Source organism: Macadamia integrifolia, chromosome 12 (genome assembly GCF_013358625.1).
Source record: "Macadamia integrifolia cultivar HAES 741 chromosome 12, SCU_Mint_v3, whole genome shotgun sequence".
NCBI lineage: Eukaryota > Viridiplantae > Streptophyta > Magnoliopsida > Proteales > Proteaceae > Macadamia > Macadamia integrifolia.
Genome location: NC_056568.1, coordinates 28,547,107 through 28,567,162, shown reverse-complemented (window position 1 = coordinate 28,567,162; position 20,056 = coordinate 28,547,107). Strand labels below are relative to the sequence as shown.

The following is a 20,056-nucleotide window of genomic DNA, read 5'->3' as shown; positions in this document are numbered from 1 at the left end:
CTAGGTTGTGTTAACCCTAATTGATTATTTGTTTTGTCATTTGTGCTTTACACATTATAAAAAATAAGTATATCAAATGATTAATACACAATTAAAACTATGAAGTGTAATACAATAAAAATTATGAACTGCAACACAATAATAGATGTTTAAGACACTCAATGACCCAAATTTCATAATTTTGAATAAAATGATAGGATTACAGTCCTAAATTATATTTATATAAATTAGAGTTAAACTTAGGACCGGGTTGAGCCTAGCCCTCAACTCAGACCCAGCCCAACCCTGACCTATGGTTAATATTTTTTTAACCATAACTTGCTCTCAAGGTCATAAACCTTAGCTTATACGCTATTTAGGCTCAAGGCCGGCTTAGACCGTTAGGGCCAAACTTACACTCCTACTAAGAACCTTGGAGATAAATAGGCAAACAATCGAGATCTATTTGTGCTATTTAGGGAAAACACAAGCTTCTTTGAACTGTGACACTAATACAAAGAGGGATGTGGTTCCTTTGCAGCGCGGGGGTGTGCTAGATATCATGTCACAGCATCAGGACACATGTAATATTCATAAAGTGTGATCCAAATAACCAGTAGGCAAAAGAAGCCATTGTACATGCAAAGTAGGGAATATCGTATTTACCTTTGTCCTTTGGACTTGGAGAAGCAGAGTCGAATTTGTTAGAATCGGTCGATCTGGCCAATTCAGCCGATCTGATCCCACTCTTTAAGACCATGTTAGAGATGGCGATTCCAATCGCAAGCCCTTTTCTGTAATGTGGGCCTGGAACAAGGCCCCCATGTGAGAAAGTGAAAAATACTACAGTAGGTGTCGAGTTTTAACTCATGCCTCACTTTCCTACCAACAAATTCTATATGCTCTTGAGAAATAAACTTTGAAAATATAACATAAGTTAATTTTTATTTTTCTAAAAATAAAGTCTGCATTTATTAGTGCTTTTTAATAGGTATTTACATTTATTCATTGAACATTTTGGAATCATAAAGTTCTTCTCTCTTTCTTTTTTTTTTGGATTAGTTATCAATTTTCTGAATTTAAAAATCAGTAATATTGATAAACTCACTAATTATGATTTTTTTTGGGTGGGGTGGTAAAGAACATACTAGATAGGATTGATGGGTTAATTAACCTACCTAAGGGCTATGGGCTAATCAAAGACCATTGAATTATTGTTTTCTGTCAGACCGGGGTGGGTTGGGCTGTGCATAATAGGGTTGGGCTTTTGTTGAGATATCGAAAACCCGTTCTAAGGCTGGGCTTGGTTAGGGCTGAGTTTCAACTTAAACTACATAGTTCTCCCGATTTTGATTGATTTCAATCCGGATCAAATCCAAAATTAGAATCGGTATCAATGAAAAATCAGTTCAAATCAACATCCAATAACCATAGTTTTCATATATAGCCATATAGGCTATATTTTATGGATCCGATTCCTCTCATGAGCGCCCATCATCCAAGTATTATCCATAATTACTTGGGCAAGCACCACGTGTTCAAGTGGTAATCCAACGATTATTAGCGCCTTTGTCAGTGTCTCGTTCTTCGTGTCCTCTCAGAACGTTAGATCACCACTTAAACACGTGATGCTCATCCAAATAACTATGGACTGACCGAGACGATGGACGCTTAAGAAAAGGGTGAAATCCATATTTTACAATAGTAACAATATATTTTCGACCTCAGATGATTCTGCTGTTTTTTTCTTGTTTTTTTCTGATCACGATTGTTGAAACCCTGATCTCAACTCATACAAATAATCTATAAACTTTAGGGCCAAGGTTTATTTATACATTTTATTTTTTATTTATTTTTTTGTTTAATTTGTAGTTTTCTTTGACTTCGATAAGAATTAAAGGGCGTGGGATGAAGGGAGGATTGGACATAGGAGTACATCTATATGAATAGTTGACTACATGGCAGAGTGATGGTGGTGCATACGCCGTCCCTTCCAACCACAAAGACAACTACGTAGGTCGCGTGTGCTCTGCTTGTGTCGCCGTCGCTGCTCTCGATCCTTCTCCATCGACGGTGTCAGTGGGGTCAGTCGCCCCAACTGCTCTAATGTGGGTGGGTCAGGACAGAGAATCAGGGGTTGATTAGCCATCAACATTGCATTTTCGTCGCTTATATCAGTTCGCTTGTCAAGCCAGGATATGATGTCTGCAAAAACGATCTCTATATTGTGATCGGGTTCGCCGGAGGTAAGGCCATGCCACATTCCGGCGTAGAGCTTCATGGTCTTGTCTTTGCTGGCCGCATGTTCGTATAATGCTCGACTCACTTCTGGATCAGTCACTGTGTCTGCTTCTCCATGCAGCAGGAAGAATGGGATGGTCACCTGTTTCACAAAAACCCACAGAGCAAAGGCAATTTTCAAATATCATATACCCAATGAATGAGGCTCCCGTCATTGCAGGGTCGGGAAAAATCATTATGGATGACATCAAAATCTTCAAAAATCCAAATAAAATCCTAGAGAGAGAGAGAGTAACCTGATTCAAGCTGTCCTCAAGGCTCATGCTCGTCCTGAGCATCTCCAGAGCTGTCTTCAGTCTAGGCTTGTCTTGGTATATCAGCCTGTTGTTTCGTATCTACACGTCAAAATGGACCGTCCATTATTGGTGCCAAAAGAATGAAAAGTCCATATTTGATTTCAAGATTTCAAGAATTGTGATCAGATCCGGCAGATTCAGCTTTGTCAAATTTGTTATGCATTTAGGGAATAAATTATGAGTCTAGAATGGATTATAGAGGAGGAAAAATAGAGAAAAAATCGCTTTTGATATGCATTAAAATCATATGCAGCGGTTGCATTGGCTCAGTAAACATCGGGTGGCTGGGAATCCCTTTGGGCGCATGCCTAGAAATTCTCAGACATCCAATGCTCATCGCATCTCACCGCTCACTACAGAGGATGTGGACTCGTTATACCTCTTCTCGCTTGATGGGATCTTTAAAAGTAGAATCAATGACGTCCTTGGTAGGAACAACCTTCCATTTAGGGATGATCTCTTCCACTTGTGTCAATAAGCTCACAACCACTGGGTGCGGCTTCACCTTCTCTGAAATCTGCACTCGGAAATGAACCCCTCCATGAACCAGCCCATTTTCCAAATCAACTATGATATACACATATGGAACAGATATGAAAATTGGCAATGGCGAAAGGTTTCTGGTGAAAACACTTTATGTATATTGAAGGTCAAAAATACCCTTTCATTATACGTAATAATTCATTGTTACCAAGAAAAAAAAAATCCTAATAATTCATCTTAGTGGTTTAAGAGATTCCTCTTCACCCTTTATAACCAAGGGTTTGTTTGGAAAACCCCCTTCCTGCTTCTCTAATTAATATATATATATATATATATATGGTAGGCTACTGGGCCCACTGCGCATATCATGGATCTTTATCCTTTTAACCTTTTTTGGGTCTGCAGCCCGAGGGGATAACGGAATGAGGAAGAAGCTACAGCTGTGCTACTGCTGCAAGAGTATTGGTTCGGTCCTATCATCATGGCCCTGACATCAATGAAAACGTCAATCGGGACCATTAAAAAATAAAGTTTCCCACAGCTTTATCCTCCATCCTTCCTCCAAAGCAAGATTCCAAAACCGGGATCGGTATTAGATCTGTCAAAGTCCATACAGTTCTGTCGAATTATATCAAAGATTTACTCTTTTTAATAAAAAAATAAATTTTCATTATATTTTTACCGTTAGACCATATCAATATATCAATATAAAAACATACTCAATACCATTTCAATCCATTCAATACCGACCGAATTAATGCAATTTTTAGAACCATGCACCGGAAGGGGCCAAGAGAATGGTTTTAAAGCATGCATCCGATTGGATCAACTTTGACCGATCCTTAGCGATTCACGGGTGAGGCAAAAGGGTGAAATGATAATAAAAAAAATATTTTCAATTAACATGTCCAATTTGATATAATTCAAGGCGATTTGGATCAATAACGTTCTTGACCGGATTTTAGATCCATTGCTCATATGATCACCTGATTGTTACATATGAGTGAGTATTCAATAACTATCCCACTTTTTATCATTAAAAGAATGAGTATATTTGAAAACAAAAAAGACAAGTAATGAATGTTCACATGTAAAATCAGGTGATTAAATGAATAGTAAATCAAAATTCCATTGATAATTCTCAAGTTTTAAAACTTGGCCGATTTTTTTTTTAGAAACTCGCGCTCAATACCAGCCTTACCCTAAACCGTCCTCTTCTCCTTCTCACTCACTCCCAGAACTGAAAGTGAAAAAAAAAAAAAAAAAAAAAGGGAAAAACAAAACTAGAGCTTCAGGGAGCTTCAGCTAGCCATCTGCCTCTCTAGTTTCTACCAGATCGGCAGCTCATACCCTCTGGGACGAAACGAACAAGGAGAAACAAAGCATAGGAGAAGAGGCGTTGCACTTAACCGGAGCTTCGTTCAGGAAACAAAAAGAAGGAAACTTACCAAAAGGGAGAAGACCGAAATGAAGAAGGGAAAAGATTTGAAGAAGAAGAAGAACGATAAACAAAACAAAGCAAAAGAAGAGGATCTAAAGAAGAAGCAGAAGGAAAGGAAGAGGCATCAATCATCAATCTGAGAGTGAGAAGGAGAAGAGAACGGGTTAGGGTGCGAGTTTAAAAAAAAAAAATCATGATATCGTCAAAAGCCATTTATGGTACAACGGTATTGAGATTTCAAATTTTTATGTCACACCATCTGTTGGATCGTGTAGAGGACACATGTCGCAATCGTAGATGGAATTGGATGGGAATTGGAAAAGCTGAAATTGGAGACGAGCCAAATCCTACAATTCTACAAATCCATTGCCTTTAATAATTTTATGGCAAAAGGTTCTCTAAAAGAGTACTATATAAAAGAGTATAAAGATCATTTCACATGAGAGAGAGAATGAGGTGCTAGTGTACCTTTCACTTTCTTTCTTCGATAGAAATTAGTGTACCTTTCACAATCAACTCAACAAAACTTTTCCCTTTATTTAGGTAAAGAAGTTCTCTGAGCCAGGATAAGATTGGATTCTTTGCTTGTACAATTACTTGGTCGTACGAGTAAGCATCCAACACCTGTCCATTTTGCTTCCAAATATACTTCTCTACACCTATGTAATGGCAAAAAATGAAACAGGTGTTGGATGCTCACCCATACAACCAGGTAATCGTACGAGCAACAAATCCATTCTCCTAGGGGATGATATGTTAACACACTCTATCTCTCTTTCATAATGACTTTACTACCCTCCTATATATAAAATCATTATGTGAAGAAAGAGTTAGTACGATCACCTAGCTATACGAGTTAACATCCAACACCTATCCTTTTTGCTTTCAAATATACCCTTCTTCACTCTTATAATGGCAGAAAGTGAAACAAATGTTCAATACTAACTTGAAAGATCAAGTAATTGTATGAACAGTGGATTCAATCTCCATAGATATTCTATGGCACCTTATTGTTACACTCTTCCATAACCGTTTGCCCATAGAACCCTCCCCCTTTGACCATCTATTTATTTCCAATAGAGATCTCCTTATACCTTTTGATCGTGTTGGAGAGCTAGCTCAGCAGCAGGTGATGCAATCACCGCCCATTCTTCTATTTTATCAAGGAAAGCTAAAAGGCAGTATGAGTGGCGGGCCGGTGGTTATCCATTCCAGTCCAATGCGACAAAATAAGTGCAAATAGGTGCAAATAGCAACTTCCTCCAATAAACAATTAAAAGGAAAAACAAAAAATTAAAACTCAATTGGGATGTGAACGGAGTTACGGAGTACCTTGCACATAGGAGCCACGAGAACCGCACCGTGCCAGAAGGTGGGGTCCTTCTTATGAAGCAGAAGCGCCACCGCTCCACCCATCGACTCTCCATACAAGAACCTGTGTTTTCCTCGGTGCCCTTCTTCTTCTGCAAAGAAAATACCATCTAGAAAGATCAGGGTTTAAGACCCGGAAATCGTATCATTTGGTTTTAATTTAGGTTTTCATGGAAACTAGTAAAAACTTGAATCAGACCAGACCAATTGAATGAACCGACCAAAACCGGAAAATCAATAAAAAAAGACGATACAAGCAACAAAACCGAAAACCATTATAAAGAAAAAATATTTTCCCACTGCAAAAAAAAAAAAAAACTGAACCAATAACACAGTACTGTTAGGCAACCCAATAAAAGATCAAAACCTTTCTCTTAATCGTATGGCCAGTTTTGATTTGACTTAATTTCAGATCAAACCAATTAACTGACACACTTAAATATGGTGAAGTATTTCCTGAACGAATTGTGATCACTTATGGCACCATTTGATAATGTTTCTGCTGTATAAACGATTTTTCATGTTTTCGAAAAAAAAAAAAAAATTTTTTTTTGGTGTTTGATAAATCTATTTCTCGAAACGTTTTTTACAGACATAATACCACCAATAACCCCAATAGTGTCATCCGATGCCCAAAAAGGAGAGAGGGTTCAATTGCCTCTTTTCAAGTTTAAATAGTTGAAAGATTTTTCGGGTACAACATTTTTTTTTTTTCTCTCAAATTCGTTTATAGAAACGACGAAACAAGTCAAGTCTGACTTGTTTCATCAAAGTCATTTCTAGACTTGTAAATAAACATAAATTTTGATTTATGTTTCTAGAAACGGTTGAAACAAAATAACTATCAAACACTTTTTAAGTTGTTTCTCCGTTTTTTGGAACAAGAAAACACAGAAACGAAACGTTGTCAAACGATACCTACTTTTGCGTAGGAGCTAGTAGAAAGCGTGCAGAAGCATCAGGCAAGGGGGTCATTTTCCATGGGGATTTGACAATCATTTCACCATCCCAGCCATGGTTTTTCATGGGTATTGACTCCTCTATTGTGCCATAGAGGCGGTAGCTCAGATCCTATGCCTTAAAACGCCTCAGCATTGAACTCAACACATAGCCACACATTGAGACGCTCCAAGGCATCAGATCTGAGCTGCCGCCTCTATTGCCCACTAGATGACCTCCTTCACAGAAAATACCCCTATTTCTCCTTTAAAAAAAATAAATAAATAAAATTTGACTTTTTAACACTATTCAACCGACATAGTATAGATCAAGTATCGAGATCGGAGACTTGCCAAACCACATATTGAAGAAATGGCGTTGGTGCTTTGCTTACCACAGACAGACTTGAAGAAGTTGTGGCAATCAGAAACAATGTCATTAAACTTCTTGATGTAACAGCGGGCCCCCATAGACCTCCCGTGCCCTTCGTAGTCCATCCCCACCACCCCATATCCTGCACTCGCCAGCCTCGTCCCACACCCTACACAAAAACAAAACACAAACACAATACCATCACTATCATTCACTCTCCATTATTAAACAAAAGCTGAAGTTAACATCAAAAGAGGGACTAACTCATTACTCAGTAGTAGGCTTTGGATAGGGGTCATCTATCCCAATTCTCAATTCCTAAAATGGGTTTGGCCATTGCAACAGTGACAGGATTGGAAAAGCAAAACTTCGGCAAAGTCAACAGGAAATTTGAGTTTTCGTGCTTAATTAAAATTAAGAAAGTTTGTTTCTCTTAGTTTAGCAAACATCACCAACTACAGGAAAACAACATAAACCAATTCAGTTACTTATTTCTGATCAATACAGGTCTATAATTGGGTATGGAGCTGCAACCTTAATTGATTAAAATTAAAGAGTTTTCCAGAGATTACAGACTGCATAGACTGCTACTGTATATACTCAACCCCAAGGTTTCTACTCCCCCATCAAAGAAATTAAATAGACAAGCTTTCACCCCAGAGCTTCAATGGTTTTGTCTAGAGAAAGGGACCCATCATTCACCTATCAAACCTTCCTCTTCAAGTCAATGGTTGGTCTACTTTGAGCTAAGTTGATGCTTTTGGTAAAGAGAAAATACAGAAATGGTAAATCTGAAATTAAATAGACAATATTTCTCCCCAGAGATTCAATTGTTTTGTCTAGAGAAAGGGACCCAGCATTCACCAACCATAACTTCCTCTTCAATGGAAAAACAAAAGAAATTACTACTGGATTGATGATTCTATTCAATGGTTGGTCTACTCTGAGCTCTTCTAGGTTGATGCTTTTGGTAACCAGAAAATAGGAAAATGAATACAAGTAGATGAAAAGGTTTTAAAATGCATTGATCTGAGTAATGGTTTTCAATTCCCCTTTCCTCAAACATTAAAAAGGGAAAAAAGCAGGGAAGGTGGGATTGGAAAGATAAACAGGGAAACGGAAAGTAGATGATGTGAGGAGACTAGCCTATTGATTGTTTTATTGCTAGTAGGAAAAGGCATTCATGAACTCATTAATTACCTCTCATGAAACCGCTGCATTCCATGCCATACCCTACAAGAAACCATTACTAATCAATTAATAAGACTTGGACTAAATAAAGAAAAAAAAATAGAGAGAGGAGATAGAGTGATGACCAGTGAGAAACTAGAGAGAGAGAGAGAGAGAGAGACCATGGCAAAGGAAAACCAAGGCCTTTGGTGAAGAAGTAGAAGGCAGCCATCTGCAGGTAAAGAGCTGCACACCTCTAGAATTCCTGATATACTCCTTCTCATTCCCAAACCCCAACACAGACATCCCATTAGAAAATCGGTCTTTTAATGAATCAAAATCAAAAAAAAAAAAAGAAAAAAACTATTTGGGAGGAAGGAGGATGGATTTGGTGAGCTTAGCAGGAAACTAACCTCTTGATATTCCACCTCCATCTCTAAGTAGTATATGGCGAGCACTAACGATTACGCATCAAATGTAAAGATTCTCTGCACAAAATCACAACACAGGGCACAGAGATTTGAACATAAACGATTGGAAACTCACAAACGAAAACGATTTGAAAAACTCACAAACGAACACGATTAACCATTTAAGCGATTTGAAACTTAGAAACAAACAAACAAATCTATGCAAATCAGTAAGAAACTTATCCAAAACTCAAAACTGGATAAGAAGAACACTGCTCGTGAAAGATAACATTCAAGATTTCACCATTTCAAATTTTGTAAGAAGAAGAAGAAGAAGTAACAGGTGACAGAATCCATACTTCGTACAAATGTTACGAGATTAAATGCGAAAGGTTTGGGGAAGCTCTTTCCTTGAGTAGTCTGGACTTCAGGTAGAGACAAAGAGAGAGAGAGAGAGAGAGAGAGAGAGGAGGACGATGGGGTTGAGTGAGGGACAGAGAGACAGAGACAGACAGAAAGAGAAAGGGGATAGAGATGAAGAAAGAGAGACGGGGAGAGAGAAATATGGAGAGAGTCTAAATAGAGAGGCAATAAATGGAGTTTTGTGAAATGTGATTACGTTATTCCACGCGCGATATTCAGAGTATTTATCAACAATACACCGTGACCTTTCCCACCATCCACCAATGGTTTTTGGGTATCAGAAGCCGATCTGTATCAGTATCTGTCATGACTGATTTCTTAAGGTATTTTGATCCAAGTGGTAGGCTTGATCAAGCCCGACATGTTTATGGTCTGACTTGGACCGATATGATTAGTAAACATGAGGCTTAAGCCTGCCCCATTAATAAATAGATAATACATTAGTAAGCCTGATCGGTTCGGCTTAGCCCATTTACAAGCCCAATTCGGATCGACATGTTTAATCTGACCATTTAAATAGATATTTTGATTTTTCTAGGATAGAATAAGGTATATATTGATATTTTTATCGATTATTGAATGTAATTAAATGTAATGTATTTTCAAAATTGTTGATAATTTAATAAAATAAATTAAATTATCTTAAATCTAAGAAAAGTAAAGATCGTTTAAAGCCGTTTAAGGCCTCATTTGTACATTATTCTGTTGGCTCGATTAAGAAAAGCCCTATTAAAGCCTAGAACTCGATCAAGCCCGACACTACACTGAACAAAATCGACTCATTATTTAAATAGGTAGATCATAGTCCGAGGATATAGGCCCGCCAAACCCGGCCCAACCGATTGACACCCTATATGTTATTCTTGCTCGTTTATGTAATCGGACATCATAAGTCAGAACATAGACACGATTTTATATTTTTAATTACTTAATTTCCGATTTATAATCAAGCTCAATTACGATTAATTTAGCTATAATTAAGATTTATATGGGATAATTGCTTAATTGAACTATAAACCGTCCTTAAATAGATTGCAAACAGATAATTATTGGATAAAATATGCTTAAACGGGTTAACCAGACTACAAACGATTAGTTAATGGTTAGGCGGTCGTAGGACCACTACCTTACAATTGGACCATCCAATCATTAATTATCGGTGCTTGATAAAAATCATTTTTTTATTATGTTTCTACCCTTAAATATTACCCGTGAATCTAAATTAGATCGATCAAGGATCAAGGATCAATGAAGACTGACACCAATCCGAACTAACTGATTCTGACCGATCCGTCAGACCTTTAGAACCATGGACCAGATAACGCCCTACTTTAAGTCCCATTATATAATCATAAATTCGTAATAATTGCTAGTCTGTATTTTATGATGGCTCACTTGGTCTCGCCAAATGTCCCATGGATTGCTTCATTTGTTGAACCAGAACACTTGTGGAAATAGGAATGGTCAAAAGGAAAGAAGACACGCATTTGCTACTGATATGGAGGGGTGCGACGCGTCGGCCTCAGGTCTCGGTGGGTTCCATCAATTTAAGATTTTTTTTTTTTCTTCTCGGTTTTCTTGATCCCTTCCCCTCACACCTCCATGATGTGAGAGAAAACACTTTTTCATTTTATACTATAGGGTCCCACATAAAAAATATCACACACGTAAAAGTGTATTCAATGCAAATCAAGGGGATAATTACCTTGTATAATCTTAATATTTAATTTGGTAAGATTTTTTTTCCAAAAATAACCAAAGTAATGATACACCAAAAATATTAACAATAAAAAGGTACTCCATGGTAGTGATCATAGCCTCTATACGGTAAGCAGTGCTTCTACAGGACCGATGGACGATAGTGGATATACCAAGACTCGAACCCACAACGACTCGAACGATGATGAATTAAAGGTATTTTCACCACTAGACTATCAACCCCATTGGTGTTGTTAAGAGCTATTTAACTTGAACATGGGTTGTCTTGGTTGTGTTTGATATGAATTTCTAAAAATGATAAAAGAAGCATATCTAGTATCTCAATAAAATGTTATTTCCTTGTCCAAAGGTTTACAAAAAAAATCCTTTTGCAAAGTGTGACTTCGAGAAAACTCCAAAGTATCACGAAATAAGTTGATATTTTATTTATTACAATGTTGTAGTCTGTAATCCCTGTTAATAAACTGAATTATATGCTATGTATGACCCTTCTTTGAAGAATAATCTCACTCTTTTTATTTCCCTTATACGTGTTTGTTATTATGGATAATATTTCGTTGCTGCATGAGTTGCAACACCACAATAGAATTACGTATACAATATCTTTTATTTCTTATATTAGAATTTACATTCATCGTTAATCAAAATTTTATTCCTATACTACCTTTTGTTTTGAGAGATAAATAAAGTAAAATGTTCCAACGCCTGAGATTCCTAATCGTTAATCAAAATTTCATTGGACACCGTGAATCTCTGTTCTGTGTACCATCATAAGCGGAATTGAAGAAGCCCATAAACATGAAATCGTTGACGAGGTGGTCCAAGTCGAGATGGAAGGACAAAAGGGTATCAGTCAAACAGAGATTAGAGTGAGAGACGATGATTGGTTCATTGTACAAAACCTTGCCAGAGCCGGAATAAGGGCCGCTTAGATCATGGGGGAAATGTACTCCAACGTTCTTTTTTCTTTTTTTTTTTGTATACGCGACTCTATTGAGGTGCTGCCATAGTTCCATGTATGGAACTGCAATCCCGGCAGTAATAAAATTTTATTATGATTTTACCCTTGAATTATATAATTTTTTTTTATCCAAATATTTTATTAAATAAGAGAAACAAAATAATGAAGAAACAAAGGGGGTATAACTTGCCTTACCTCAACCCATGAGATACAAATCACTTTGGCACTCATAAAACCCAGAAGAAAAACCTACAAAAGAGAAAATAATACAATCTAAATATTGGTAATCCTGCTTTTATCCTCCCAAATGATATAATTAATATTAGATGAGAGAACATTATCACCATTGAAAATCGAATTTATAGTAGATTCACGTGCAAAGTTAGTTAATCAATCCGTTGCGCGGTTGCTTTCCCGAAATGAAATGAGATGTATAACTTGCCTTACCCCAACCCATAAGATACAAATCACTTTGGAACTCATAAAACCCAGAAGAAAAACCTACAAAAGAGAAAATAATACAATCTAAATATTGGTAATCCCGCTTTTATCCTCCCAAATGATATAATTAATATTAGATGAGAGAACATTATCACCGTTGAAAATCGAATTTATAGTAGATTCACGTGCAAAGTTAGTTAACCAATCCGCTGCGCGGTTGCTTTCTCGAAATGAAATGAGATATAAACTCTTAGAGAATTGCAGAGGTTTATTACTTCCTGAAACCAATACCAGTAACTCCATGAGGTACATGATATTTTAGATATAAGTTTCACAATCAGGGAGGAGTCAAAATAAATATAAAAATCAAAGAGGCCCAAATCCTTACACAACACCAAGTCATCTCTAAAGGCTCTCATATTCGCCACTGAATTTGTACACATCCCATAAAAAATGGAAAAGGTTGACAGTACATTCCCGTTGTTGTTTCTAATAATGCATCCCCCACCACTAATACCCGGATTCCTCTTGCAAGCACCATCCACATTTAATTTAATATAATAAAAAGGAGGGGCACCAATAGATAGGAATTGGAGTTTTAACCATACTAACTGGAGGGTTTAACTTAAAGAGCCGCATGATAAGATTATCTCTCAAATAAGGAGATTTAGAAAAATTAGTAAGGTACATGATTTTATGAATCCAATATTTGATTCTTTCAATTATGTAGTTACATCATGAGAGCCTTTTACCTAAGAATACAAACCAAAGGCATTTGGTCTAGTGGTATGATTCTCGCTTAGGGTGCGAGAAGTTCCGAGTTCAATTCTTGGAATGCCCCAAGTTTATTATGTATTTAAATGATTAGTATGAGAGCTTTCACTATGTCTTATGTTATTTCTTTCCCGCCATAACTCCCAAACAATAAATGAAAAATCATACATGTAGAAACAAGATAAAAAAAAAAAAAAAAAAAGGTCAGAATTGAGAATCGGTCAAGGCCAATTCCAGTCTTATTCAATCGATACCATGGTTTCAAGTATCAATCTGGTATCGAATATCTGGATCAGTTTAGGAATAAAATAATAAAAAAAAATAATACTTAAAAAGCAAAGGAAAAATCGATAGAATTGAGAATCGATCCAATCCGATCTAGTTCAATATCGGATCGGTCTCAGCATAGACCGATACCGATACCGATACCATCCCTTAAATCCTTGATTGATAGTGATTGTTCCGTTCCTTATTTTAGAACCATGTTACAAGGGTTGTTTGTAAGAGTCGTCTTTAGGCCACGTGTGTTGAACATATACTAGTTGGGACTTAGGTAATTTAAATTGATCTCCAACCCCAAAGTACCTCTTAACTTTTTAATAATGCCCATTTAATATGAGCGAAAGGAGGTGAGAGGAATTCGAAAATTTTCCCCAGCTGGGTTTGGTGTTTCCTTTACTGTGCTTTTGCACCCTGCATTTACAAATCTTGATCAGTGCTTCATAAATCTAGCCATCTTTTGTTTATTTCTCTTGTAATCTGTCTTGTAATCTTCTTCATTACATCTAGGGATGTCAATTGGACGGATCAATTTGGTTTCAATTGGATTGAGTCGGTTTCGATCTAGGAATGAGGGAAACCAAAACCAATCCGTTAAGGAACTTCGGTTTTCAATCGGTTTCGATTTTGGTCCGATTTGGTTTCGATTTATTTTGATTTTTCAATATCGGATTAATACTGGTTTAGATCGGTTTATTATTGGGCTTGAACCATAATGAATCTTACATTCATAACTTATAGTGACAAGATTTGACGAAAAAAACACTTTAAATTTATGATTAAATCATAGTTTATCATTGTAAGGGAAATATAATTAATACTGAAACCAATGGATAACAAATTACTAAGAAGATAACTAATATTGAAATCACAAAATGAACCCTATTATCCAATTATTCATTTAACTCCCTATTATCCAATTACTCATTTAACTATCCAACTAGTTTTCTATAGTGAACAAAGGAATAAACGAAAGCATTATTACAATTTACAAATCAATTTCTCTATTCAAAACCTAATATTTAATGATTTGTAACAATTCCCCTTACAATAAAAATTTTTCTCACTCATATTGTAAAAAATGGATGGTCAATTCACCAATTTATAATCTCTTAATCATTTATTTTTTATCGGTTTCATTCGGTTTGGTTTCGATTTGGTTATTGGTCGGTTCGGCAACATACTTCAGTCCAAAACTAATACAATAAGGATCGATTTGGTTTGATTCAGGTTTTATCGATCGAATTTATCGATTTGGGCTAGGTTTTGACACCCCTAATTACATTTGCCGTTTGTCCACGATTTTTCCAGTCCTAAGGAAAAATCCAATCAGCTATTGAGGGTTGATTTTGATGACTTTCAATTGAATGACAGTGATCTTGATCCATCACGGATAGAGCCTGCAAGTAGGACCATTGCAGTTAAAATCCTTCTTAGGAAACCTCTCAGATACTCTCATATTAAATCAGTGTTGAAGTTTTCTAGGGGAGGATTGGGTGGAATTGATATCGAGTTCATCACCAACAACACTCTCTTATGTCGTTTTAATGATCCAATGGATATGGCATATGTATTGGAAGAAGCTCCTTGGTCTGTTTCTGGAAACTTAGTTATTATTGAAAAATAGAGTCCTTCAACACTAGTAGATCAACTTCCTTTTAGTAAGGTATGTTTTTGGATTTAACTCCATGGCCTTCCTGTTGGGTATGTTACAACTAATGTGGGAATCAAACTGGTGGAACATTTTGCTTCTCCATTTATAGCAACAATTTCATGAAGGAATACCAATGATCAGTGGATGGAAGGTAAATTTGTGAAGGTTTTCACTAAAATCGATGTCAATTATCCCCTGAGAATGGGTTTGCCCCTTCCTCTTAAAAATGGTTCTCGTGTTTGGATCACACTTAGGTATGGAAAATTACCTACCTTTTCAATTCCAACCAAAGCCATTCAAAATATTGTGGTGAAGGTTGTCAATGTCTGAAAGCAAACAATTCTATAGAGAAACAACTCAAACCACCACCTAGGCCTCCAAATGTCAATGAAGCTCATCTTATGGAAAATGAAAGGTTGGCAGTATTTGCAGCCTCTTTACTTTCTGGATGCTCTATGAATAATTCAACTAAGAGTCACAAACTATTAGAGGAACCCATCATTGGAGGTGAATCTACACAGCTGCTCTTAACTCATTCAAAGAACAAGAACAGAGAGGGTCGAAGCTGAAAGACGATGGCATGACAACTGAGTCACCTCTCAGCCACCGCTAGAACCATCTACACCTCAAGCTCATAGAGTAGCCTCAAATTTCAAAATGAAAAGCAATTATTATCTGACAACCAATGCGCAGACATTGCCAATTGTCAATCTTTAACTAGATACAACAAAGAAGATCTTCTAATATCGGGTTCCAATACACAAACAATAGCTACAGCTCCAGAATCTTCTTCATCTGGCATGTTGAATATTACTCGTGATGATGTTGAAGAACTCTCTCTCCAAGAGAACTTTTGCCATACGGTTGAATCCCACAAACTGGACGTTAATGTTAATGATGACATAGCCACTTGTAGTGGGAAAGAAAAGAGAGCTCGTGATGACGTTGAAGATCTATTCGATCAAAATATTGTATCTAAAAGGGCTCTTCGGAAGCTATTCCATTTTGATTCATTAAGCCCAGCTCAAGGCCGGGCCCAAGCCCATATATTTCATATGCCATGTATCTCTGAACCCATATCCACCACAATCCAATATTCCCATGTTAGTCCTGAAACTCTTCAAGCTTATCAAGCCACGGTTACACCAAATTCAAATGGTTCTAGTGATTCTAAGAATGAGAAAACCGCGGAGGTTGTCGGGGAGCAACTCCACTGAACAAGATGATAGGCCTATGCTGGAACTGTCGAGGACTACAGTTCGTGCCTTAAAAAGAGTTAGCTAACCCAAAAAGGCTATGTTTTGTTTTTCTTGCTGAAACTAAATATACAAGTGAGTATTCTGACAAAACAAGGAGAAAACTATGTTTCAATCATTATATTTATGTTCCTTCTGAAAGTAGGTCTGGTGGAATTGAATTATAGTGGCAAGACAATGTAGATATTATAGTACTCTTTGCTTCTAAAAATATCATTGATGTTCATCTATCTACTCCTGAATTAAAATCTGGTTGGCGTTTAACTTGTGTTTATGCTCCAACATCTTCACATGAGAAAGAAAAATTTTGGACTGATTTGAGACGAATTTCAGACGAAACTAAGAATCAACCTTTGTTTGTTTGGGGTGATTTCAATGGCATTCTAGCTACTCATGAGAAGCAAGATGGCCAATCTAAAAACCATGCTGACATTTGCCGCTTCAAGGAAGTGGTAGATGCTTGTAGGTGGATGGACTTGGGTTATTCTGGTCCAAAATTCACATGGACAAATAGAAGGAATGGAGCAGATCTTGTCATGGAAAGACTGGATAGAGCTTTCAGCAATTGTAACTGGAGAATTTGTTTGATGAAGCTGCAATATTTAATCTACTTATGTGGAGTTTAGATCATTTACCAATTCTGCTTGACACTCACCAAAAAAGAACAAAAGCCAGACGACCATTCCGATCTGAACAAATTTGGATCAGAGACCCCATTTGTAAGGAAGCTGTTCAAAAAGCATGGAGTTTGGATATTCAGGGATCTGCAATGTTCAAGTTAAGCAAGAAAATTAAAGAATGTCAATTTATTATGAAGCAATGGAACCGGACTCGATTAAGTAATGTTCAAGATTCAAAAAGGAAACTTCTTCAAGAACTTGAGGAGATTCAAAAGGTAAGACATCATCAACTAATCATGTAAAAGAAGAAGAAATTAGGAAAAACTTGGATGAAATGCTTTAGAGAGAGGAACTTCTATGGCATAAAAAATCTATAATTAATTGGCTAACGGCTGGAGATCTAGATATTGTCCTCTTCCATGCAACAAAAATTCAAAGAAGGACAAATAATAGTATTTGGAGGCTAAAGGTAAATGGTCAATGGACGAAAGAATCTAAAGAAATTGAAATGGAAATTATTAAGTATTTCAATGATTTATATCAAGCTGAATCGTCTCAAGAAATGAATGATGTCCTAGGTCTAATTCAGCCAAAAATAGATGATGCTACTAATGCATGGCTATGTGAGATCTCATCATCTGAGGAGATTCAGAAAACGGTTTTCTCAATCAATCCAAATAAATCTCCAGGTCCAGATGGGCTTTCAGGTATGTTTTACCATAAATTTTGGAACATAATTGGAAATGACTTAATTAAGGCGGTTCGATCTTTTTTTATATCTGGATTTCTCTTGAAACATTTGAATCAGACTTACGTTACTTTAATCCCAAGGGAAAGTCTCCTGAAACCATTAGTGAGTAAATTCCAATTGCCTTAACCAATGTGGCTTATAAGGTGATATCCAAAATCCTCACTAATCGCTTGAAGCCTCTTCTAAATGACATTATAGACCAAACCCAAAGTGCTTTTATTAAGGGAAGATCAATCACTGATAATATCTTGATCACCCATGAAGTTTTTCATTTTCTTCGGCGAAAAAAGAAAGAAAAAAATCTATTTGCATCTCTTAAAACAGATATGCGAAAAGCTTTTGAACGAGTGGATTGGTCTTTTCTCCAAGATGTTCTGAAGGAGCTGGGTTTCTGTGAAAGATGGGTCCATCTTATCATGCAATGTGTAACAACTGTGAGATATTCAATCTTGATAAATGATGTCCCAAAAGGAAGTATTATTCCTTCTCAGGGAATTCCTCATTTGTAAGAATGTGCTTGCTCTTATGACATCTAAGGCCATTGATGAAGGAGCTATAGAAGGAATTCGAATGAAAAGAAATTGTCCAATGATTTCAAGGATATTCTTTGCTGATGATAGTCTCCTCTTCATGAGAATTCAAGGAAATCAACTTCATAATTAGAAGCATATAATTGAAAAATATTGCAAAGCTTTAGGGCAAGCAATCAATTTGCATAAATTTTTTTTCACCTTCAGCAAGAATACCCCACATTTGGTGAAAGAGGAGATTATGCAAATCTTTCCTTGTAGTGAAGCTAAAGGGAAGAATAAGTATTTGGGTCTTCCTAGTGATTTTTTCAAATCTAAATGTAATATTTTTGCAGATATTAAGGACAAGGTTATCAGCAAGTTGAATGGATGGAAGGAAAAACTTCTATCGTCTGCAGGAAATGAAATTTTAATTAAATTAGTAATTACAGCCATTCCCAGCTATGCCATGAGCGCCTTCAAGCTTCCAAAATCTATTATTCACCTAATTTCAAGTGCAACCTCAAAATTTTGGTGGGGCAAGAATGGAGTTAAGAAGACACATTGGATAAGTTGGCAAAAGCTTAGGGGGGTCAATTACAAGCCCGCACCGGTAGGCTCGACCAAGCCTGACACGTTTATGGCCCAACCTAGACCGACCGACTAATAAATGTGTCGAGTTTTATAAATAGGTAGTACATGGTGTAGCCACCTAGCCCGAAGGGCACCCGTCTGGCCCGACACATTTATAAGTTCGATTTGAACCAACTCCTTTAAGCCCGACCTAGTCAAACCCCTTTAATATTACTTGTACACGTTTATGGCCCAACCTAGACCGACCGACTAATAAATGTGTCGGGTTTTATAAATAGGTAGTACATGGTGTAGCCACCTAGCCCGAAGGGCACCCGACTGGCCCGACACATTTATAAGCTCGATTTGAACCGACTCCTTTAAGCCCGACCTAGCCAGACCCCTTTAATACTACTTGTATTTTTTTTTTAATACTATTTGTATTTAGTCCTAAGGGTATGTGATATGTACAATTGAGATGTTGGTAATTGTTATATGAACATTCATCTTTTTTATACATAATTTAATTGATTTGAACTTACTAAACTTGGGTTATGTGGGCATAGTTTTATTTGATTTGAGTTTCGTGGGTTAAAGATCGAGTACTTTTGTAATTTAGTTACTTTGCGCATCTTTGGCTTAATTCATTTTAACTATTGGATCTTTTTCTTTAATATGCCCATATTTGCCTCATTTTTTTGGTATTCTTCTTCAAGCATATTTAATGGAACAATTTTAAAGAGGACTCGTTTAAAGCTCATTTAAAGTTAAATAGGCCTATAGCCCGATTAAGGCTCCGTTAAGGCCTGATTAAGATGGCCCGATTAAAGCCCGAGATCGATCGGCCTGATTATTAACCGTACTATGTCCCCCAAAGCTAGGCCCGTTTACTTAAACAAGCGTTGTGCAAGGCTTCCAAGTGGTCAAACCCGATTACGCCCTATCGAGACCGGCCCGGCCTAACCGATTGACACCCCTACAAAAGCTTACTCAAAGCAATGATGATGGTGGGCTTGGCTTCAAAGACTTGGTAGCTCAAAACATTGCATATTTAGCCAAGTTGGAATGGAGGTTGATTACTAATGAAAACTCCCTTTGGACCCAAGTTATGAAGAGTCTTTACTTTCCTAACACAAATTTTTTTCAAGCATCCATTAATGATTATCCATCTTGGGCATGGAGAGGCATAACATGTGGACGTTCCCTTCTTTCTTGGGGAGTTTCTTGATCAATTGGCAATGGTCTAAGTGTCAACATATGGGGAGATAGATGGGCTTCTGGGCTTCCTAATGGGATAATTCAAAGTCTCAAACCTCTTTTTTGCTCCTTACAAA

The 20,056-nt window shown here is 36.9% G+C and overlaps 1 protein-coding gene across 2 annotated transcripts; it reads right to left on the bottom strand.

Moving 5' to 3' along the window:
- Positions 1-1,764: 1,764 nt before the first annotated feature.
- On the bottom strand, positions 1,765-9,300 carry LOC122057251 (caffeoylshikimate esterase-like). 2 transcript variants are annotated; one of them, XM_042619299.1, is made up of 9 exons: positions 9,122-9,296; positions 8,766-8,840; positions 8,535-8,628; positions 8,383-8,415; positions 7,205-7,351; positions 5,833-5,963; positions 2,956-3,093; positions 2,517-2,615; positions 1,765-2,362 (listed from the first exon to the last, which is right to left on the bottom strand). In XM_042619299.1, the coding sequence occupies exons 2-9, from the start codon at positions 8,784-8,786 to the stop codon at positions 1,934-1,936; spliced, it is 1,092 nt and encodes a 363-aa protein (XP_042475233.1). In that variant the 5' UTR covers positions 8,787-8,840; positions 9,122-9,296; the 3' UTR covers positions 1,765-1,933. The 2 variants fall into 2 exon arrangements, with proteins under 2 accessions (XP_042475233.1, XP_042475234.1); XM_042619300.1 differs by lacking the exon at positions 2,956-3,093 and having other exon boundaries at positions 9,122-9,300.
- Positions 9,301-20,056: the final 10,756 nt, after the last annotated feature.